The sequence below is a fragment of the Furipterus horrens genome, unplaced genomic scaffold (genome assembly GCF_987537825.1).
Source record: "Furipterus horrens unplaced genomic scaffold, mFurHor1.1.pri manual_scaffold_17, whole genome shotgun sequence".
Taxonomy (NCBI): Eukaryota; Metazoa; Chordata; class Mammalia; order Chiroptera; family Furipteridae; genus Furipterus; species Furipterus horrens.
The window spans coordinates 78,493,159-78,517,812 of record NW_028327187.1 but is presented as its reverse complement, the minus strand read 5'-3'; the positions used below and the strand labels follow the sequence as shown (position 1 = coordinate 78,517,812).

At 42.3% G+C, this 24,654-nt stretch overlaps 2 protein-coding genes across 3 annotated transcripts in view; one reads left to right on the top strand and one right to left on the bottom strand.

Annotated features, from left to right (window-relative positions):
• Positions 1 to 14,942, bottom strand: part of PFKFB1 (6-phosphofructo-2-kinase/fructose-2,6-biphosphatase 1) — a 56,519-nt gene extending 41,577 nt beyond the window's left edge. The window contains exons 1-2 of one of the 2 annotated variants that reach the window (XM_090265194.1): positions 14,684 to 14,942; positions 10,228 to 10,844 (exon numbers count right to left, since the gene is read on the bottom strand). In XM_090265194.1, coding sequence (XP_090121320.1) covers positions 10,228 to 10,324 — 97 coding nt within the window. In that variant the 5' untranslated portion in view covers positions 10,325 to 10,844; positions 14,684 to 14,942. The remainder of the gene's footprint in view (positions 1 to 10,227; positions 10,845 to 14,683) is intronic. The other variant, XM_090265195.1, reaches the window with a different exon arrangement.
• A 1,645-nt stretch (positions 14,943 to 16,587) lies between these two features.
• Positions 16,588 to 24,533, top strand: APEX2 (apurinic/apyrimidinic endodeoxyribonuclease 2). The gene is made up of 6 exons (XM_090265043.1): positions 16,588 to 16,861; positions 17,857 to 17,940; positions 18,534 to 18,714; positions 19,264 to 19,410; positions 20,162 to 20,231; positions 23,287 to 24,533. The coding sequence occupies exons 1-6, from the start codon at positions 16,705 to 16,707 to the stop codon at positions 24,193 to 24,195; spliced, it is 1,548 nt and encodes a 515-aa protein (XP_090121169.1). The 5' UTR covers positions 16,588 to 16,704; the 3' UTR covers positions 24,196 to 24,533.
• Positions 24,534 to 24,654: the final 121 nt, after the last annotated feature.

The following is a 24,654-nucleotide window of genomic DNA, read 5'->3' as shown; positions in this document are numbered from 1 at the left end:
GATGGGATTGACATGAAATATTCAAAGTGATGAAAAGCAAGGACCTACAATGAAGATTATTCTATCCAGTGAGGCTATTTAGACTCAAAGGAAAGATGAAGAGCTTTCAAGACAAGAAAAAGCTGAAGGGCTTCATCACTGCCAAACCAATATTAAAAGAAATGTTAACGGCACTTCTTTAAGAAGATGAAAAAATTAAAAATATGAACAAGAAAATATTGCAAAGAAAAAATTCTCACTGACAAAGGCAAACACATAATAAAAGCAGTGACTCAACCAACATCAAAGCTAGTACAGAGGTTAAAAAGCAGAAGTAGGAAGATTGTGTGTGATTACAATAGTAAATTTAAAAATATACACTCACACAAAAGAAGTGGAAAATAATGCAAAAAACATAAATGTGCAGGGAGTGAGTCAAAATGGTAGTTACAGAATGTAACCATCAACTTAAAATAGACTGCTATAAACATAGCTTGGTATATATGAAACACATGATAACTACAAACCAAAAATGTACAACATATATACAAGAAAATAAAGAGAAAGGAATTCAAACACAATGCTATAAAACCATCGACATACAAGAGAAGACCGTAAGAGAATGACAAAGGAGCATGGAAGAACTACAAAAACAATCAGAAAACAATAAAATGGCAATAACTACATAACTATCAATAATTACTTTAAATGAGAGTGGATTGAATGCTCTAATCAAAAGGAGAATGGATAAAGAAAGTGTGAATAAATATATATTAATGATAAGAATAACATCATTTGAGACAACAGGGATGCACCTAGAGGGCATTATGCTAAGTGAAATAAGTCAGATAGAGAAATACAAATACCGTATTAATTACTTCACTTATATGTGGAACCTAAAAAACACATTAATTAACAAACTAAACTGAAACAAACTCATAGATACAGAGAACAAACTGAGAGCTGCCAGTGGAAGGGGTTTTGGGAGGCTGGGTGAAAAAGGTGAAGGGATTAAGAAGTACAAATCAGCAATTGTAAATAGCGCTGTTATGAACATAGGGCCGCATAGGTTCTTTTGAATTGGTGTTTCAGGATTCTTTGGGTATAATTCCAGTAGTAGAATCACTGGGTCAAAAGGCAGTTCCATTTTTAGTTTTTTGAGGAAATTTCATAGTGTTTTCCACAGTGGCTGCACCAGTGTGCATTCCCACCAACAGTGCACTGGGGTTCCCTTTTCTCCACATCCTTGCCAGCATTTGAGTACCCATTAGTAAATGAGTGGATCAAAAAACTGTGGTACATTTACACAATGGAATACTATGGAGCAGAAATAAAGAAGGAACTTCTACCCACTGAGACAACATGGATGGAACTGAAGAGTATTATGCTAAGTGAGATAAGCCTGGTGGCAAAAGACAAATACCATATAATCTCACCTATAACCTGGGTTGTGGTCCAGGTCCCCTGTTGGGGGTGTGCGAAAGGCAACTTATCAATGTGTCTCTTGCCATTCAATGTTTCTCTCCCTCTCTTTTTCCCTCCCTTCCCCTCTCTCTCAGAAAAATAAATAAAATATTAAACAATAAAAATCAAGATTGATCTTAAAAAAAGAAATTATTAAAAAAGAACATAAAAAGACAATCCACAGACTAGGAGTAAATATTTGCAACTTATATATCTGATAAGAGTTTAGTTTCCAGAATATAGAAAGAACTCTTACAAATGCATACAAATAAAAACACAAATAACTTCATTTTTTAAGAATGGGCAAATAATTTGAATAAACATTTCTCCAAAGATATAGAAATGGCTAATAAATACATGATAAAATGCTCAATGTCATTAGTGATTAATGAAATGCAAATGAGAATTACAATGAGAAATTTAATATACACTCAAGATGGCTATAAAAAATAAGTGGACAAGTGTTAGGGTGGATGTAGAGAAATTGGAATCCTCATATGTTGCTTTTGGGGGATGTAAAATTGTTTTAAAAATTGTTTGGCAGTGTCTCAAAGTATTATATAGTAGTCCCCACTTATGCTGGGTTTTGCTTTCCATGGTTTCAGTTACTCTTGTTCAACCACCATCTGAAAATATTAAATCAAAATTACAATAATAAACAATTCATAAGCTCAAAATCGCATATTATTCTGAGTAGCATGATGAAATGTCACACCATCCAGCTCCATCCTGCCCAAGACATAAATCATACCTTTGTCCAGAATATCCACGCTGTATAATCTGCCCACCTGTTAGTCACTTAAAAGCCCTCCTAATTATCATGTAGATATCATGGTATCAAAGTTCTAGTGTTCAAGTAAACCTTATTTTACTTAATAATGGCCCAAAAGCACAAGAACAATGTTGCTGACAATTTGGATAAGAATTCAATTGCAAAAGAAACTGGAAAGTGCTTCCTTCAAGGGAAAAGGTCAGTATAGTACAATAAGATATTTTCCGAGACAGACAAAATTCACATAACTTTTGTTACAATATATGTTATATGATTTTATTCTCCTTAGCCATTGTTAATCTCTTATTGAGATTAATTTATAAAGTAACCTTTATCATAGGTATGTATGAATAGGGAAAAATTATAATATACATAGGTTTCCATACTATCTGTAATTTCAGGCATCCACTGAACTATTAGAACATATCCCCTGTGGACAAGGGGGCACTACTGCAGACAGAGTTACTGCATGACTCAGCAATTCCACAGCTAAGTATATATCCAAGAAAAGTGAAATCACATGTTTAAATGAAAAGTTGTATGAGAACATTCATGGCAGCATTGTTCATAGTAGCCAGAATTGAAAACAACCAAAATGTCCATAATTCATGAATGGAAAACAAAAAGTGGTATATCCATACAACAAAATGTTATTATGCAGCTCTTATGAAGAATGAAGTACCTATACATGTTACAACATGGATCAACTTTCAAAATATCATGCCCAATGAAAGAAGCCAGATACAGAAGCTTTGATTCCATTTGTATGAAATGTCCAGACTAGGCAAATCTATAGAGACAATAAGTAGATTAGTGGTTGCCAGAGGCTGAGGGGAGAGGAGAATCTGGAATAACTCTAAAGGATATGTGGTTTCTTTTGGGGGTGATGAACTTTCCAGGAATTAGTGGTGATGCTATACAACCATGTAAACATACTAACAACTGAGAAAGATATAATGGCAGTGTCAGTAAACACAACTCACCTCTTCGCACAATCACAACAAAATTACAACAAAGCTATAGAACAACCATCATTCAGAACCACCAGAAATCAAACTGGATGGAAGTCCTACAATTTATGAAATTAAAGAAGAAACCACATTGAGACTGGTAGGAGGGGCAGAGACGTGGAAGGGGCCACACACCCACTTGTGGTAGATGAAAATCAGAGGAAATATCTCAGGAGCAAGAGGTCCAAGTCCCATACCAGGTCCCCCACCCCAGGGTTCTAGTGCCAGAAAGATAAGTCCTCATAACTTCTGGCTGTAAAAAGCAATGGGGATTGAAGCTGTGGAAGACAGAAACTTCTGGGTTCCTAGAAAGTTCCTCTTTCACAGTGGTTGGAGGTTGGTGGTCACAGCCAGTTCTTGCAGCTGATTGGCCTGGGTAAATCTCTCCCATTGATCTGCTAACAGTAATCAAGGCTCAACTACAAGAGGAGGGTGCACATACCTCGAGTACCCAGCTTGGGTTATAGGGGTGGCTGTGTCACTGGACCTTACAGGACACCTACTACATTAGGCCACTATACCAAGCCAGGGAGTTGTAGAGGCTCTACCTAATACATAGAAATAAATACGGGGAAGTGCCAAAATGAGGAGACAAAGGAACATGGCCCAAGTGAAAGAACAGAACAAAACTCCAGAAAAAGAACTAAATAAAATGGAGATAAGCAATCTATCAGATGCAGAATTCAAAACACTGGTTATAAGGATGCTGAATGAACTTATGGGAAGAGCAGATGAACTCAGAGAGGACTTAAACGTCATAAAAAAGGAGATGGAAACAAATAAACAAACAACCAGTCATAAATGAAGGATACACTAACAGAAATGAAGAACAATTCACAGGGAGTCAACAATAGAGAGAATGAAGCCAAGAACCAAATCAGCAATTTGGAATATAAGGAAACAAAAAACAACCAATCTGAACAGCAAGAAGAAAATAGAATTTTTTTAAAAAATGAGGCTAGTGTAAGGAGCCTCTGAGACAACTTCAGGTGTACCAACATTCACATCATAGGGTGTCAGAAGGAGAAGAGAGAGAGCAAGAAATTGGAAACCTATTTGAAAAAATAACAGAAACTTTCTTAACTTGGTGAAGGAAATAGACATACAAGTCCAGGAAGCACAGAGAGTCCCAAACAAGATGAACCCAAAGAGGCTCACATCAAGATACATCATAATTAAAATGTCAAAGGTTGAAGATAAAGGAAGACCCTTTAAAGCAGCAGGGGAAAAGCAGTTAGTTACATGCAAGGGAGCTCCCATAAGACTGTCAGCTGATTTTTCAAAAGAAACTTTGCAGGCTAGATGTGATCAGCAAGAAATATTCAAAGTGATGAAAAGCAAAGATCTATAACCAAGATTACTCTACCCAGCAAAGCTATAATTTTGAATCAAAGGATGGATAAGGAGCTTTCCAGACAAGGAAAAGCTAAGGAGTTCATCACCACCAAACCATTATTATATGAAATGTTAAAGGGTCTTCTTTTAGATGAAGAAGATCAAATATATGAACAATAAAATGGCAATAAATACATATCTATCAATAACTGAATCTAAAAAATAAACAAACAAGCAGAACAGAAACAGAATTATACATACAATGTTTTGATGGTTGCCAGATGGGAGGAGGGTTGGGGGCATGGGCATAAAAGGTGAAGGGATAAATAAATACAAGTTGCTCGTTACATAATTATCATGGGGTATAAAGAACAGCATAGAGAGTACATTAGTAGCCAAAGAATCTATATGCATGATCCACAGACATGGACAATGTTGTGGGGATTGCCTGAGGGAGTGGGTGGTGCTGGGTTGAGGCGACAATGGGGGAAAAATTGGGACAAGTGTAACAGCATAAACAATAAAATATAATTTATATATATATATACACACACACTAACAGCCACTAAGTTGTACATTTTAAAAAGGTACTTTATGGTATGTAAATTATATGTCTATTAATATTTTTAAATGTATAGGAAAAGATATACCAGGCAAATATTAACCTAAATAAACTAATGTATGTTTGTTAATATCAGAAAGAAATTGATGCAACGCAAAATGCCAATGATACCAAAACCAGAAATAAATAAGCTCCTTACATATCAATAAAATGTTCAAGTCACCAGGAAAATATATCAACTCTAAACTTATGTGTAACTATTTACAAAACTTCAAAATTGACATAGTTACAAGGAAATATTAACGAAATTTGCATATCAATAACCAGCCAAAACCGCAGAAAAATATAAAGCATTTGTATCAGATAAACAAACATGATTTAAGTATATACTACAGTGAACCCACAGAGAAGGAAAACTCTGACTCCAAAAAACCTCCGCTGCCTTGCGGCATACCTCTTCAGGGGAAAGGCTAAGGGAGTAAACCCCGACAGAAAATCCGGAGCCGGAGTCCCTAAGGCGGTTTGATGTTGTGGTCAACACCGGCAACTCCTGCAGCGCACCTGAACCCAAGCTGTATTGACTCCGTCTTTCCCTTGGACCCTTCAGCTGCGAAGAGAGGGGGGGTCTGCTGCATGGGCAACAGCAGACCCTCCATATTACCCTGCCCAGGCTCTGTAGCTTCAGCGTCATCGCAAGATGTCGATTCAACACGGGAGGAGACAGATACCATGTCACTCCCAAGTCGGACTGCGCAGCCATTCTCGGCGGTGCAGATGGACTCTTAAGAAGCTACACCATCGTCTCTCGAGACGGACAGCTGCCGACGACGACGACAGTGAACCCAACTGTAAAATGTACATTTTTTTCAAGTGCTCTTGGAATATTCACCAAAAACTTAAATATGTTTGACCATAAATCAAATGTCCATAGATTTCAAAGAATTGAAATCATACAAAATTTGTTCTGTGAAGAGAATGAAATCAGACTGGAAATGGCAAGGGCACTGATCTGTTAAAACAGAAGTTTACCCTGGCCCAAATGTCTGGCAGAGATTACAGGAGGCCTCCTGCTGTGCTAGGAATTAACCCTTTAGTTGCAAGATGATAAGCAGCAGGTCCCAGCAATCCTGGAAAAGGGACTGAGATGTTCAGGACAACAGGCTAAATGGCAGGGAAACTAAGAAATCTGGAGTCGAGCTTACTTAATTTTCTGGAAATATTTTACAAATTCATGTGCCCATACAATTGTGCATCTGTGGAATATCAGTTCTGTTTAGTAGGTCAATTATAGCACTGGATGCTTATATTTAAAAAATGAAAGTCTGAAATTTAAAGAACTGAGCATCCAACTCCAGAGGTTAAAAAAGAACAGTAGAATAAATCCAAAGAAAACAAAAGAAATAAGATAACGATCAGAAAAATAGTTCAATAGAAAACAAAGACACACAGAAACAATAAAAAAACCAAAAGTCAATTATTAAAAAAAAAAAAAACTTGTAAGAGCAGAAAACTGCTGGAAAGATTGATCGGGGGAAAAAAGGAAAGGTACAAATAAACAATATTAGAACAATATAGAGGAAATAACTGCAAATGCAACAGATTAAAAAAATATAAAGATAGGAACCTTATGTAAGTAAATTTAAAAAGTGATGTGAAATAGAAAAAATTCTAGAAAAGCACAACTTAACAAAACTGGCAAGTAGAAATAGCAAACTGGAATGCTTCGGTGAGTATTTAAAAGATTGTATCAGTTAAAATAAATACTGCTTGTGAAGAAGACACCAGGCCCCAAAGTTGTACCAAATATTTAAAGAACAGATAGTTCTTTGGACCACCTCTGTCATAACATAAATGAAAGAAAATAGTTCCTACTTCATTTTATGACACCAAAATCAAATAGGGAAATAGAGAATGAAATTATTACAAACCAATATCATTTATGAACAAAATTCCAAATTCCTAAACAAAATATTAATAAACTAAATCCAAGCCCTTTTTATTTTTCATGGGACTGTATGATTAGTTCAACACACACACACACAAATCTCTAATGTGATTCACCTTAACAGATTAAAGTATAAAATCAACATGCTGTCTCAGTGGATACAGAAAGCACCTTTAATAAAATTCAGAATCTACTCATTTGAGAATAATCCTATTGTTAAATTAAGAATAAACTGACCTCCTTTACCCTGTTAAATGGTATCTACAAAAAAACTACAGCAAATTTACTCAATGGTGAAACTTTAAAAGCATCCCCTTTAAAATTAGGATCAACATAATGTACACTATTAATATTTCTATTCAACAATGTACTAAAAATGATATGTGTGTATTGGAGGTAGGAGGTCCTAGCAGTGCAGTAATATAAGAAAAAAAGTGACCCAAAAAATGATTGAAGGAGGAAAAAATAAAACTGTCATTTACATACAAATTATCAAAATTAATTATTTGGTCAGGTTTGCTAGTTACAAGTGCAATATACAAAAACCAATTATATTTGCATATATTAGCAATAAACTGCTGTAAAATGTAATTTTCTAAAAAGGTGTTTTAAAAAATAGCAACAAAAATAATCAAAAAAATTTCTCATGATGATGTGGAAACCCTTTTAAATTAGAAAACTTTACTCAAATGACATGAAAAAAGTCTAATAAATGGAGAGACATACCACGTTCACAGAAGACTCAATATTGCAAAGATGTTAAGTCTCCTTAAATTGATCTACAAATTGTATAATTCCAGTCAAAATCCCCCAAATTTTATCTGTCAGTGTGTATGTGTTTTTGTGTGTAACTTGGTGTAACTAGAAAAACTGATTCCAAAATTTATGGGCACATTTCATTTTATTTAATTGCATTTTATAACCCAAACTAGAAACTACATAAATGCTTGTGAACATTAAAATAGATAAATAAGCTGTGGATATTCACAAAATGAATAAAAGGAGAATAAACAAAGTACAATTGCATGCAACAATAATATAGACGGCCAACAAAACATAAAATGGTGAATAGGAAAAATAAGTCACTGCTTTTCAAGCACTTCATACCTGTTAATGCATTTAATCCTCAGAACAATCTCATTAAGTGGTTGTGTGCCTCCTCTCACCCACCACCCACTTTGGGGGCAAACCAGGTCTTCTGGAGAGGATGCTCCAAACACAAGATGATTCAGATATTTCTGGGGTAAATAACCTGGCTTCCTCAGCAAAAAAAGGTGAGGCGGACATTGTCCAGGCAGGAAGTGCCAAACACTAAGTTTATTGCATCTGTGATCTAACATGATTCAATCAATGCCTTAATCTTGCACGCACAGAGCCCATGCTTGACTATGGTGAATGGTAGAGTGAAAGTAACACAGAATGACTGTTTACTGAGCACCTCTCTGTGCCATGCTCTGTGCTTGATGCTGGGAATATGATGGGAAAAAGACCACAGACCCACCTTCTTATTTAAATAATAATAACATTTATTGAGTGCTTACTATAAGCTGGACACTCTTCTAAGGATTTTATATACTTCAGCTCTCTAATCTTCACAACAACACTGTTACTAACTTCTTTTTACAGATGAGGAAATGGAAACACAGAGAAGTTAAGAGACTTGTCCAAGGTCACAGAGGCAGGAGCTGGGACTCAAACCCAGGCAGTCTAAATCCAGAACCTCTGAACCACTGAATCAGCCCAACAATATGGGAAGGTAGATAGTAATCCTGTTTTACAGTTGAGGAAAGAGAGGCTCAGAATTAAAGTGAGCACATATTTATTTTGCATCCTTTATGTGACAGAGACTATATTAAGTGATTGATGTATATTATTTCTCTAACCTGAAAGAAAGTTCCCTTAAATATAAGGATCCTAACTCTGGAAAACACAGGTATGCAAAGAGTGGCTTGCCTGCATTCCAGCTAAACCCAACAGCCTCTTAGAAAGGATCAAGAGTGTCTGGGTGGGTGAGGGTGAGATGTATTTCTGTCTCATCCAGGTTCCTAAATCTCCAAATGAGTGAGTAAAGCTGTTAGTGGAAAGGAGGAGACAGGAGAACATGAGGTTTCTTCCCCTCTTTCTCTTCTTCCTGCATCTACACCCTACATCCTACATACTGTATTTAACATCCTACATGTTCCTGGATCCTCTAAGCAACTACCTCTCACCCCCCACCAGCCCTGACCCTGAACTTTCTGTATCATTAGCATAGTGGAAGCTTGGTCAGCTTGTCCTTGAGTTGTCTCAGTCCCACAGTCCACAGCTGTCTTATCTCTGCTCACTTGATGGCTCCTCAGGCCATACTCCTTGGGGCTGAAAGCACCTTGGTCACAACTGTCCTTTATTATCTATGGAAAATGGTATACTACAGTTTTAAAAAAAATATTTTTACAGGTTTCATTTGCTTCTCCTTTGCCTCTCCTTTTTCTTTAATCTTCAAAGTGAACATTACATCAAGAGGCTGTCCCTAAGAAAACTGAGCGTCTTCTCCCTCTCTCTGGGGAGAGCAGCAAGTGTCCATATGTGCCAAGAACGCAATGCAGGAAACAGGACACCCAGCTTTCCCCAACTGAGTCAGGTATAGATTTATTAGAAGAGGCTTAAGGAAGGGGAGGAGCAAAACTGACCAATGATATGGCACTATTGTGTACCCAGCATCTGTTCCCTGAAAAGTGATTCTGGAACCATCACCTTATTATATCCACACACTATCAGACAGGACCAATTTTCAGACATTTCAATGAGATCACCAAAATGAGACATTCTAGGCTAAGCACCAAACAGTTTCAAACTAGAAATATCAAATTTCAAATAAGAAGCATTCTAAATAAGCTCGAGATGATGAAGAAAACTTCCTAGTCAAAAATCCCTCTGATTAAATGGTCTTGATCCAATCCTCATTCTGTCTTTATCTCTCTCTTTTTGTTTTTCTCTCATTCCTTCTCTATCTTTTCTGACATTAGCCTCTTGTTATCTTACAGTTACTTCATCCAGCTGCTCATCTATTCCTACTTTCAGGTTGGGGTAGGGGTAGATGGGGGGTGTACATCCTTTTTTCTTCTTCTATACCCACTTTACCACCACCACCTTGAAGCCTAAGGAAGCAAACCCCACTTACAGCCCCTCCTTCGTTGCAGCCCACTGTTGCCGCTGCTGTGTGGAATCCAGATCTTCTGCAACCTGGTTTGGGTGAGTTCTTCCATCTCTTGAGACATCTTAGGTGTCAGAGCTAATGACACCACTGTCCATAAGGTACCGGACCTCACTTCCTGTCTTGCTAACTGTCTCTTCTGTTGCTGTGGCCACAGCAGCAGGTGGACAGAGTTGGGATAGGGAGATGAGCTGGGCTTCTGAGCCCTCTGGCAGCCTGTCTCCAGTCTCCTCTCCTTTTTCCTAGTCCTTGCCTGCTTTTGCTCCTGTATGTACCAGTGAGGGCTTGGGTGCAGAGAGGGAGAGGTTGAGCAGAGGTCAGCAGAGGCCTCTGAACTCCAAGAGCTGTGTACATAGGAGATAAGTTCCTTCCAGCAAAGAAGGGCAGCCAACAAGATAGTCCGGGTCTGGCCAGCCACTTCCCTCCAATGAAGACAGGACTATTAGAGTATGCAAATAAAAGACCAAAGATCATGTGCTTACACCCTGTGTAGGGTGGGGAGGCAAAGGTGATGGAAGCAGGTCTCAGCAGCTTTCACAGCTTTGAAATAAAATACGGGCCCAAGTAGAATGTCAAGTTTCAACCTGGAAACAGAGATCCACATCAGAAATGCAAGGTTCCCAAGTACAAACATACGTATTGCCTAATGAAGAATGCAATGTTTTGATCTAGCAATCAAAGGCCCAAACTGAAAGTGGAAGATCCACTGCCTTACTGCCCCACCCTCTAGTACAAAAGAACATTGCAACACTTGTGTTCCCCTGAATTCTTCTGCCTTTCCCATTGGAGGGCCTCTCCCCCTAAAATGTGCTGCCTGGGGCACTCTTGGAGAGATAGGTATTATTCAATCATCTTTATGCTCTCTCCAGTCAACACTAAATAAATCAGAGTAAACCTGACACCTCTGGGAAGAGGAATGAGTGCAGCCATTGCTGGGAGAGAGACAGTAAGCACTGCCCACATGGCTACCAGCAACCATCAGGTGGAACCTGATTCAGAACCTGGTTAAAGTTCCTTATGCCAAGCCATAGGAATGGAAGTTTAGAGTGGCAGCAGGCTACATGTAGGGAGCAGGAAGCAATGGACTTAAAGTAGGACATCCCACCCAGATATCTCTATTTTACCCTCCTTCTCCCCCTGGTTGTATTGAGGCTTTTATGTGTAGAGCTCATCTAAAACCACAGCTTACCTGGAAGATGTCCAAGGGTTCTCTTACTTCATTCTTTTGCAACCTTCCCACCCCCTGATGAACCTCTGTTGATTGGCTACAAGAAAGCTCAACTTTCTTCCACTGAGCTGGGCTATACAAGGGCAATCTCTTGGGGACAGAAATCTCCAATCCCTGCCCTCCAATGCTCTTAGATCCACTTTGCCTTTCAAGAAGTTCTCAGTGTTCTAGTCTACACAAGGATTAGATTCCCTCCAGTTGTGTTTAAATCATACCAAACTTTCAGTACCATTTCAGAGCCTGCCCATGTAAACAAATCTCCTAAAGCACTGGATCACAGTGGTTAATAGCAATGGGATCTCGGAGCTATACTACCCAAGTGGAATCCCACCTCTGTCCCTTGTTATGAGACCCAGGGCAGAAGACAAATTTCTCAGTGCTTCGGTTTTTTCATTTGGTAAGAGTACCTATCCCTTTATGGCTGTTGAAGATTCAACATGTTAATACATGTAAAGCAACCTGGGAAATACTTAATATATATCACCTAACACTGTGATCCCCTTTGTGAAGTAAATGATCAATCATATCTTTGGCAAAGGTAATACTAAGCATACAGGAAACACTTGGTAAAGGAAATTTACAACATTATGGCAAAAGGTTAACATTTATAATAAATAAAGAGCCCCTGCCAATCAACTAGAAAGATTAATTCCCTTTTACTTTTTTTTTTTGAAGCCTCCTTGAAATTGTTTCATCCAACATTCTCAGGTAAGAAGATGGAGGCCTAGAGAGGGGAAGTGTTTTCCTAAGGTCCTGTAGCAAATAAGTCACCAAGTCAGGAGTAGGACACTGAGCACCTGATTTCTCCCAGTCCAGGACTTTTCTTTGGTTAATTAATCAGTTTAGCTTGATCTAAGAATGTGGTCTTCCAGATTAGCTCAAAACCTTCAGAGTTTCAGAACTAGACTTTGAAGATACATAACTCTCTTAAATCCTAATAAGTCTGTTAATAAATATCACTCTGCTAATGCTAATAATCTTAACAATAACTCTTTATATGTATGTTTTCCATGGCCCACAAAGCAGCAACATATTTCTTATCCTAGCTATTCCTTACAAACATTCTAACTAGCTTCACAAGGAAACTGAGGTCCAGAGAGGGGAAGGGGCTTGTCCAAGGTAATCGAGCCAGTCACATGAACCCTCTTCTGTTTACAATTTTGTCCTTATGATCCTTCCAAGAAGCAGAAAGTTAATTTTAGCAGTAGGAAATATGATATAGGAAGCTAGCAGGCTGAAATGGTAAACCTAGGATCCAGTCTTGAAAACTCAACTTAAAACTGCCTGGAATTGGCTATTTATTTATTTATTTATTTATACCACTGTTAACAATTCTGGTCCCAGAAGTAGGATAACAAGCTTTACAGAAAGGTCTCAGCCTGGCTCTTGTCAATCAAGCCCCAACCTACCTCTCCAGTATGTAGCTCTTTAGATCCCCATGCTTAAACTACACTGGCTGACTCACTTGGCCCAAAAACATGCCATGCACTTTTTTGTTTGTTTGTTTGTTTGTTTTGTTTTTTGGTTTTTGGGCCTCTGCTTAGCCTGGAATGCCTTCTCTTCCTTTCTATTCTCAATAAAATACAGTTCACACTTCAAGGCCTGGTTCAATGTTCACCTCCTCGTGGAAGCCTTCCCTGTATCTTTGGGACAGATTTTGTTTTTGGTTCTCATATTGCCTATATCCTTCTGTCTGTCTGAGCAAGTATCCATCTGTGTTTCACTGGTCTACTTCCCTACTAGACTGTGAGATCCTTAGGTCTCAGCTATCTGTGATCTATGTTTCCAGTGTCCAGCTAAGGCTTTGGCACAAAGGAGACGCTTGCTCAATGAGTGTTTGTACACTCTACATCTCTTTGCTCTAGATGAGAAAACATGTGGACAAATAATCCCCATCTGACAAGGTAAATGATATACAGAGACCTATGCAGGGCCCTGGGTGGGAGAGCTAACTTGGTCTGAAGATAAAAGGTGGCACTAGGAAGTTTCTCAACCTTGACTGGGGTAGAACAGAATACATAAAAGAAGGATGTCCTCCCTGAAAAGGTCCAATTAATGGATTAAAGAACAAGGGTTTACTCAGTACCAGAGACTCACTCAAGACCAAAAGCTGAGCCACAAGTTCTAAAATGGGGTTAAGTTTGGGGAGGAAAAGCATACAGTGTGACTTCCTGTGGCCCACAGATTCTGATCATCCTCCCAAAGTACAAGGTATGTTAGAGAATCCCATTAAAAGCAGTATCAAGATAGGACTGATGGATAATAAAATCATCAGTGGGGTTTCCCTATTGGTAATTCTTGGAGTGTGACTGCATTTGGGGGGGGGGGGATTGGCCACATGCTTACAGGTCAGGTGCCTATATATAATTAATTATCAGGTCTTCTGTGGCAGCAGCCTAGGATCTACTTTTTTCTTAGCCACCACCTTGGCCCATCATCCCCCACTATTTTCAGCCCGATGCCTTGGACCCAAGGCTCACTGCATTCTAGTTCTAGTAGTGGCTCTTCGCAGACCATAGTCACTCAGGGAGAAGATCAGCTAGAGGGTTGTGGGCGTTATTGCATGCTGAGGCTACAGAAAAAGCAGAATCACTAATGTCAGACAGAGCATAGAAGTCCTGAAATGTCTCCAAAGAGCTTTGGTTCCTGTCCTTCCATCCTTCTTCACCTCAAAGCAGTCTTCTAAGGGAAGTAGCTTAAAGACTTCAATTTCCATTTTAGTGAGGAGGCTATTGAAACTCAGAGAAGCTATAAAACTTGTTCAAGTGCCACAGCAAACCAGCCTTACTGCATACACTGGGGGAAGTAAGAGATATAATCTATATCACCCATTCATTCACAATTGAAGTAGACCAAGTTAGAGAGACTTCTGAAAGCACTAGGGAACTACCCTTTGGACTAATGTCCCACAAAGACAGGTCAGAAGGACGATAGATAGATAGATAGATAGATAGATAGATAGATAGATAGATAGATAGATAGATAGATGATAGATAATTAGATATAAGTATCATTTTTCCCTAACTTTCTCACACCCTTTAATGCACACTTGAAGAGACCACCAATGCAAAAACAAAAAACAAAAACAAAAAATACCTCACAAAAAAACCAAAAAACAAATCCCAAAACTTTCCAGACAGCCTAAAGAATGGATTTGGATTTGTGTAACTTCTATTTTTCCTCTGTTTCACCTACCTGTTCTCCTAAAGGTTTTGTCTTCCATTGCTAATTATCCCAACACGTAGTCAGTCCTCTTCTATTCAGAAACCCCAAACAGGTCCAGTGGGTGGCATCAAAGAGGGAACCTGGAGCCTTTCGTTGGTTTCCTGGGAAGGCTAGGGAAGTACCCTTGGTAAGAGGTATGTGTGTGTGCTCTGTTGAAATATCAGCTGTTGTAGTTGTCAAAGAAGTTCCTGAGCCACCCAGAGTCTTTTCTCTTCAGGCAAACCATGTGTTCACATTGCCCCAAAGGTCAGAACTAATATTAACAAGCGACTGCAGATGGGGGAAATTAAAACCAGCAACTGAGACAGGCAGGATCTGTATTTCCTTGGGACTAAGTTTCAGATTGTTCTTCAGGGTAAGTGGGCATGATTCCCTACTGGAAAGTGATTTGGCAATATGAAGCAAGAGCAATAAAAAAGGTTCATTTCCTTTGTCCTAGTTATCCCACTCCTGGGACTCAGTCCTGAACCAATAACCACCAAAGCATGGAAAAGATCAAATCACCAAATTTTTAATTATAATTGCAGAGCTATTTTCTGATGGCAACAACTGGAAGGTAACCTTCAAGTCTTCCAGGAGGAAAAGCATCTTTTTTGGTCTTTTCTGCAGACACTGAGGGTGATGAATCTAAGGCTATAGAACTCTGGGGGGAAAATAATCATGCTGCAATTCTGGGTGAGGAACCTAAGGATGCAAAGTTATGTTTTTCCCTGGACATTGGATAGGTCTGTTATTTCTATTTTTGTATTCTAAAAATCAAGTCATTAACCTGTTGCTATTGTCCTTTGTTCATTCACTGAACAAATATTTACTGACTCCTGTAATATATGTTATCCCCTATATTAGGGGATGGGACTAACAATATGAGACATGGTCATTGCTCTCAAGTTGCTGGCAGTCTAGTGACAAATAGATATCAATGGTAGCTGTGCAAGGTGATAAGTGCTGTGACAGAATAAACCATAGGATGCTGTGGGGGCCTAGAGGAAAAGATCCAACTGGGGAGGTGCGTAGTTAGGAAAAACTTACTCCAGAATAATATTCCTTGAACTGATTAAGACAGGGTTTGAAAACTGGCTCTATGGCTTCTCTGGCACTGGAGCAAATTCACTCAACCTCTCTTACTCAGTCTTAATAACCCTTAAAGAGTTGTCCTGAGAATGAAATGAGATAATACATATGGAAGAGGCATGGGCTACACTGAGAGACAGTGCTATTTTGGAGCTTAGGTAGCCCACTTAAATTATATGGGCCTCAATTTTACTTATCTGAGAAATGGGGCCACAAGAATGTATGTGTCAAGCCATGTCCTTAGGGATGCTATAAGGCTCAAGAAAAAAATGGCTTCAGGTTAGGCTTGAAACAGCCTTCTGCCGCCCACTCCCCTCGTCAAATAAAACCAGAGGCCCTCTCCCAAGTCTTGTTCTACTAGAGCGCTTCTTAGTCCTCCTTCCTGAAGTGGTAAAGTACCCTTCGCGCGTCCCCCCTCCCTTACAAGCACAGTTACTTCAGCTACTCCCAGGGATCCAGCCCCACAGCCATCTGCTCACTAGCAGGGTGAGCTGTCGCATTAGGGGTGGGGCTTAGGTGGCAGCGCGCTTCCGCTCAAGGTTTCTCTGCTTAAAAAGTGGCGAACTTTCATTTGTAAATAATCGGAAGCACCAATAAAACTTTCGAGCAAGCAGAAACGCAGTCAGACTAGGGTGCGTAGGCTAAAGTGAGGCGGGAGGAGCAGGAGCCCAGTTGGAAGCCTTTTAACCGCCATTCATTCCTCCTAGGCACCGCCTCCTTCAGCGTCCCCTCCTCCACCCAATGGGAACTGAGGGACTTGAAGCCCCGCCTCACGTGCGACCCACCCTTCCGTGGCACGCAGGAGAACGCCTGCGCAAGTGCGCGCAGAAAGCCGCCTCTGGTGGGTCTGGAATCGTCTTGGCATTCTCTTATTCTTAGGTCCTGCGCGGGCTGGGAGGCCTTAGTGGTTTGTGGTCAAGATGTTGCGTGTGGTGAGCTGGAACATCAATGGGATCCGGAGCCCTCTGCAAGGGGTGGCATATGAGGAGCCCAACAACTGTACCGCCATGGCCATGGCGCGCATTTTGGACAAGCTGGATGCTGACATCATCTGCCTTCAGGAGACCAAAGTGACCAGTGAGCGCTCAAGAATCCAGGACCGCTACCATGCTTTCCCGTTTCTGCTGACTTTTGCCCGCTGCTCCATCTCATTTCACGTTTCCATTTCTATGTCTTTAGAGCCCTCCCATTAGACCTTGTTCAGAATCCTGATCCTCTCGCCTTTGAAACCCTATTTCTCAATTCAGCTAGATCTCCTAATTCCCAGTTCATCTCTTTCCCTCAGCAGAACCTTAAACCCCACCCTTGCAATCTCCATCCTCGCTCGGATTTCTCATTTTCACTCACTCTCCCTCCCCAACAGAGTCCCCCAACCCCCCCCTCGCCCCCGCACACTGTCCGTTTCCCACTTCCAAGTCAGACTCCCCAGTTCCTCCTTCCTGCCCCCAGCACAGATCCTTTAATTGCCACCTCATCTTTGCCTCCAGATCGGACTCCCTAATTTCCTCCTTTTTACACCTTCAAATCGGATCCCTAGTTCTCCTTATCTCTACTTTCATCTCTCCTCCCCAGCTCAGAGCCTCTCACGATTTATACCTCATGTCCCATCGCAAGCTCAGTCCTCCTAATTCCCTCTCCTTCCCACCCATCTCCCATCCCCAGCTCACTCTCCTGATTCCTGCCCTCCCCGACGCACTCCCTTCTGAGACTCCCTAACTACTTTTCCTTCCATCTCCAGCTCAAATCCCTCTTCTCTTTCCTATTCCCAGCTCAGATTCCCAGATTCCTCTCCTATATCCCCATTCCCCCACCCCGAGCTCCCTCCTCTCACCTCCCTTTTCCCACCCAATTCTCCACCTCCCATTCCATAGTTCCCCCCTGCTTCTAATTCTGATATCAGTTCCCTCTCTAGTCTCCACCTTTCTAGCTGCTCCTCTAATCATAGATACTTCATTTTCTTTCTCAACTCTGACTCCGATGTGTACAAGGAATTAGCCTACATCTGTAATTCCAGTCCTTTGTGTGTCCTGGATCTTAGTTTTACCTGACTTAATTTTGCATCTTTTTTTCAGGGGATGTGCTGACAGAGCCCCTGGCTATCATTGAGGGCTATAACTCCTATTTCAGCTTCAGCCGCAACCGGAGTGGATATTCTGGTAAATAGGGGTTTCTCAGGACTTTAAATTAGTGATAAAAGCAGGTAAGGGTAAAGGGTTTTTAATATTCGATGAGAAGATAATAAGAATCATAGGATCTTAGTCTATAGAGCTAAAGCTACATGAAATCATGTATAAAATTTTATGTATAAAATTATCCTGTTGTACCTCAAAAGCACAAGTGTGGTGGTTAATTTTATGAGCTCTGGAGCCAGACTGCCTGGGTTGAAATCCTAGCTGACTTCCTAGGTATGTTCCCTCTGGCAAGTTATGTAACCTCTTTATGCCTCAGCTGGAAAATGGGGATAATTCCACCTCCTAGGCAGTTATAAGGATAATCATAATAACTAATACTGGTTGAACACTTACCATGTATTTGTGTACAACACTTAGAATATTAGCTGTTGTAGATGAAGGAATTGAGACTTCAGGGTTTGAGTAGTTTCCCCAGGCTCTAAGGAGCCATAAATGGCCTTTGAATTGGGAGAGGTATCAATACAGCCACACTTGATGAAGATGAACCATGTGACTTGTGTGGGGGCAATAGGCTGTTGGCTGCCAGGCTTACTCAAGAGTACCCTGTCTGTTTCCAGGTGTGGCCACCTTCTGTAAGGACAGTACTACCCCAGTGGCTGCTGAAGAAGGCCTGAGTGGCCTACTTGCCACCCAGAATGGGGATGTGGGTTGCTATGGAAACATGGATGAGTTCACCCAAGAGGAGCTTCGGGCTCTGGATAATGAGGGCCGGGCCCTCCTCACACAGCACAAGATCTGGTAATAGCCCACCTCCCCCCTGTCACTGAGCACTGCTGGGTCTGCTCCGTGAGTGGTGATTCTGAGGCCAGGCTTTATAAACATGAATTCACCATGGATAACTTTCCAGACTTGCCTTTCCTGGACTCAAGTCCTAGTTGGGTTACTCACTATGTGACCATGGGCAAATCATGTCCCCTCTGAGCCTTGAGTTCTCCATCTCTACAGTGGAGGCATGGCCAGGAGGTCCAGCTCTCCTATTATCACAGCCAAAAGCAGCTTAACCTAGGCTGAACTCATTGCCCCAAGATGCTCTCTTTCTGTGTGTCCTATCTTTGTAAGTGGCAGTACCATCACCTGATTTACCTGAGTGTCATCCTAGATGCCCCTCTCCTTGCTGCATTCATAATCCATCCCCAGGTCCTGTGCATGTCAGCTCATTCATGTCTTTCTGTCCCTTTTGCACCCATTTCACAGACAACTATTAAGTGGAAGCCAGATGGAGTGGGAAGGAGATGCTTGAAAATGACATTTTTTCCTTTGGTGGGGGGGGGTCTCTCTTCTCCCCAGTACATGGGAAGGGAAGGAGAAGATCTTGACTCTAATCAACGTGTACTGCCCCCATGCTGATCCTGGGAAGCCTGAGCGGCTGGCCTTTAAGATGCGCTTCTATCGTTTGCTGCAGATCCGAGCAGAAGCCCTCCTGGCGGCTGGCAGGTACTCTAAGCCTGGGCAGCAAGATTTCCTTGAGTTTGTCTTGTGTGCCCAGCCCTATGTTAGGCTCCATTGGAAGGGATATGGGATCTTTGTCTTTAGAGGTTTTTACAGCCTGGTTACAGACACTAGTCTGCCTCCCTGAATAGGCCCTGCTCTTTAAGAGCTGTGAGGATGAGATAAAATGACACAAGTATGGGTTTTTGCTCAGATACCTCTGAGCACCAATCCAGGCTCCTGTTCTTATTCACTGTAAGCCTCAAGGCTAGTCCTGCCTCTGCTTTTTTCTATAGTCAAATGAATGTATGAATCTCTACCTCACAGAATAGTTTTAAGGATGAAATGAGATGAGGAATATAAAGTTCCTGGGAGCAAATAATAATGTTATCCCAGGAAGGGACAGGAAAGTGAGGGTGGGTTAGACTAATCAAGGGATGCTTCTTAGAAGAAGTGGTACCTGAGCTCAACTTTGAAGGACCAGAAAAATACCATTAGGTAGAGATCAGTCAGTCATGGCAAATGGAACAGTGTCACCTTTGCAGATCAGAATCAGGTTGCTCAGGAGTAAAAGGCAGCAAGGTTATGATAAAATTGGTGAGATAGGTAGTTACGAGTTGCTGTTCACTCTCACCTTGGCCTCAGTTTGGGAGGTGGCCAATATGAGCTTTTGAACGTAGGAGACAGTACATGGGTGAAGACTACTGCTTCCTTCTCTTGAATGTCCAGTCAACAATCCCACCATTGTGTTTTCCAGCCATGTGATCATTCTGGGTGACCTGAACACAGCCCACCGCCCCATTGACCACTGGGATGCAGTCAATCTGGTAAGGTCACCCCTAAGCCCCTGACCTCACTCCTGACTATGGTTCTGTGCAGCCAACCAACTAATGCTGGTTGGGGGGGGGGCAGGGGCAGCTTCCCTTTATGGAAAAGCAGAGCTCAGTTTGAAATACTATTCTCAAAGCACTGAGAATTGTTTATTCATTCAATAGACATTACTGACCCTACCCGTGACCTGGCCCTGAGTTACCTGCTGGAGACCCAGTTACCCCTCAGTTTGTACTCTTGGCTCCTCAGAGCTCTCAGCATGGTGGTAGGATATGGACACATGACCAGCCAATTATAGAATGGTATTTTCAAGGCTGAGGCAGAGATGGCAGCCCAGGCAATTAGGGAGCTCAGAAATGGGATTCCTGGGCCAGCCTGGATGTCAGCAGAGGCATCTGAAAATGTCTGAATCTTAAAAGATGAGTAGCTTAGAGCTGTGAGGTAAGAGCAGCAAAGGATTCTAGCATGAGGAAGGGGTTCACGTTGAGAATTTTCCTGGTGTGCACAGGGAACTGCAAGTCCCATTATTATTAGGGGGTGATGTGGCAAGGGAGGTGAGTGGGAGGAGATGGGGATCTTTTGGGAGCCAGATTTCAAGGGCCTTGAACGTCATATTGCCTTGATCATTTTCCTAATACACTGTCTCCTGCTCATGAACCTTCAATACCTCCCTGTTACCTCTGTGATGCAAGAGAATATATGTAGGCCTGGCTCTCAATGCTCTTTCTTCCCTACACACGGTCTGCTCTAGCTAGGTCATCTTCTTTCTGCTTGTTGAAAAATTATTCTGATTTTGGCTTTTCTCACTGTACCCTGAATTGGTGGGCGTCCCCTCACTTCTTTTTCCTTGTATAAATCTCTTATTTCTGAGTTCCTCTAGGCCAGTGATACTCAACACCTGACAGCACATCAGAACAAGGAACTTTTGCAAAAAATATCAATACCTTGACCAATTAAATCAGAATCTGTTGGGTGTGGGGCTTGGTAGCAGTATGTTTTAAAAGCTCCCAGGCTGATTTTATTGTTCAGTCAAGTTTGAGAACCACTGCCTCACAATCTACAAGGCAGTCCTTTTCTTGCCTTGCCTTATTATGAGCTGGGGGTGGGAGGGATCAGTAACTTATGCTGGTACAGTTCACCTCAGCACTGAGCTTGGCTCAAAAAAAGAGGCTGTAGGAATATTCCTTGATTAGTTTTCAGAAGAGCCATGTGAACATGTGGCCTCCAGATTAGAAAATGAGCAGAAGTGAGATAATGGTGGTGGTATGCTGGGGAAGGAGGTGTACACTACAAAATATGAGCCTTCAATCCCTCCCTACCTTATTCCTCATCAGGCATTTACTCAGACTATTCTTTCTGCTTCCTGTGATAGTGTCATATACCTTTATGCCTTCCCTCCTTAGTTCAGAACTGTTCTAGATCTAAGTGTACCTCCTACCTTCTTTCTTCCAGGAAAAGAGGACTGATAGTACCAGGTCACATGACAAACACTGTCCAAAGTAGCAGAATATGTCCACTTCCCACCAGACCATCTCTTCTAGTCTTTTCATCTCCTAAAAATAGCACTGTTATACCTTTGGTTGCTCTAACCCTAAGCCTGGGGATTGTGTTTGCATTGTCCTGCTTCCCTCCGCTACCCTTCCCACATTCAGTTGGTCAGCAAGTACTGTAGAGTCTAGCTCCAAATCATGTCTTAATTTCATTTTTCTCTGTCTCCTTTGGTACTACCTTACCCTAAGTGACCATTATCTCTTGCTTGTATGAACTACAATAGTCGTCGGCAGCCGTCCGTCTCGAGAGACGATGGTGTAGCTTCTTAAGAGTCTATCTGCACCGCTGAGAATGGCTGTGCAGTCCGACTCGGGAGTGACACGGTATCTGTCTCCTCCCGTGTTGAATCGACATCTTGCGATGACGCTGGAGTGTCCTCTCCAGTGAAGCTGAAGCTACAGAGCCTGGGCAGGGTGATATGGAGGGTCTGCTGTTGCCCATGCAGCAGACCCCCCCTCTCTTCGCAGCTGAAGGGTCCAAGGGAAAGACGGAGTCAATACAGCTTGGCTTCAGGTGCGCCGCAGGAGTTGCCGGTGTTGACTACAACGTCAAACCGCCTTAGGGACTCCGGCTCCGGATTTTCTGTCGGGGTTTACTCCCTTAGCCTTTCCCCTGAAGAGGTATGCCGCAAGGCAGCGGAGGTTTTTTGGAGTCAGAGTTTTCCTTCTCTGATGTGCCCTGACTGGAAGATCGAACCAGCGACACTTAGCTCGCAGGCCGACGCTCAATCCACTGAGCCAAACCAGCCAGGGTGCGAACTACAATAGTAATCTGCTGGTATTCTAGCCCCCAGATTGGTCTCCCCTCAGGTTTTTGGGAATACTCTCCCCTTCCTGCACAGGCCCATCACAGGCTGTTGTCTCAATTTGTAACACCCTCTGCCTGGGTTACTCTTGCTCAGCATTTACCTTTCATCTCCAGATCACTTCCTGAAAGCCTTGTTGGTCCCCAGAACGAGATCAGGTTCCCACTTTGTCCCTAGCATCATATCTGGCACATAATCAGTGTTCTTTAATCATTTGTTGCATTGACTGAGTGGTTGGGTGGATTGGATGGATGAATGAATTGGGGAGCAAAGCCAAAGGAAGTATTCAGATGTAGATCTCTGGAGCCTGTCAGCTCAGGAGTGAAGGATGGTCAGCGAGAGCTCTGACACAAGGTAAGCCAAATAGTGCCAGAGAATTTAAATAAAAAGGCAGCAGTCTTCTTAACTCCTGGCCCCAGCCCTACTTTCTAATGGCAGCCACTTAAAACGTTCTAATTTCCATTCTTTTCATGAGCAATTCTAAGAATTGCTTTGATGAAGCAAACAACAGATCAGTAAGGATGGAAATTGAGTCCCAGTGCTGGACTGTGTGACCTGAGCAGTAGTCTTTGGAACAACCACATTTTCTTGTCTGTAAAATGAAGCAGTTAGTCTGAGTCCCTTCCCGTTCCAGGCATCTAGTTCTGCCTCTCTTTGTTCCCCTTTCCCTTCCCCTCCCCCTTCCCCTTCCCCAGGAGAACTTTGAAGAGGACCCAGGACGCAAGTGGATGGATGACTTGCTCAGTAATCTGGATTGCCAGGCTGGGTCCCATGTAGGGCCCTTTATTGATAGCTACCGCTGCTTCCAGCCAAAGCAGGAGGGGGCCTTCACCTGCTGGTCGACAGTCACTGGTGCCCGCCGTTTGAATTATGGCTCGCGTATTGACTATGTACTGGGGGACAGGACCCTGGTCATAGATACCTTCCAGGCCTCTTTCCTGCTGCCTGAGGTGATGGGCTCTGACCATTGCCCTGTGGGTGCAGTCTTGAGCGTGTCCTCTGTACCAGCAAAACAGTGCCCATCTCTTTGCACCCGCTTCCTCCCTGAGTTTTCAGGCACTCAGCTCAAGATCCTACACTTCCTAGTTCATCTCAAACGAGATTCTGTGTTCAAGAAGTCAGCGCTGCAGCTCAGCAATCAAACCCGAATACAGATGCATCAGAACAAAGCCCGCATGCGCTCAACCAGGCCTCGGGCAAGTCAGGCTGGCTCCAGCAGAGGCCAAAAGAAACTGATGAGCTACTTCCAGCCATCCTCCAGCCGTCCCCAAACTTCTCCTAATTTGGGATTTCCTAGCCTGGGTGCCCTTGTGACCCCAGAGACCCAAGCAGACAATCTGTTGGCCAGAGTGGTGGAGGGGCAGGCCAAGGCTTCAGAAGCCAAGGGTGAGAAGGAGGTACAGACCTCATTCTGGAAGTCTGTGCTGGGGGGCCCCTTGCCCATGCCCCTCTGCGGGGGTCACAGGGAGCCATGTGTGATGCGAACCGTGAAGAAGCCAGGACCCAACCTGGGCCGCCACTTCTACATGTGTTCCAGGCCCCGGGGTCCTTCCACTGACCCCTCTTCCCGCTGCAACTTCTTCCTCTGGGGCAGGCCCAGCTGAACCAGCCCAGGCCTAGGGATTCTGGCTTGGTCAATGCTGTCCATGATGTGAGGCCAGCACCTTCCTAAGATGCCACCTCTTTCTCTCTCCCTCCTCCTCCTTCACCTCCCTCAAGGACCCTTATGTTTTCTCTCCCTCCTCTAAGGTTTCTTTTCTTGCCTATCTCCACATTGGTGAGCTTTTTTTGTGCCTTAATGCTGCTAACCAGTCCCCCATCCCACTTGCCACATTCCTGTAAGAAGTATACAGGAACCAGTTGCTCCAGGAAATTTTAAAACCCTTTCCTTCCTTGCTGGGAAATGTATGTGTGCCTAAATAAAGTCTGTGTCTTTGTTTTAGCGCACCATGTCATTTGAACATTTTGGATATGCTCCATGAGATGTTATCTCAACACTGGGTTTGCCAACTGCTTGTAGTCTGATGATATAACTCTCAGGAAGAGGAGAGGAAGGAGGAATG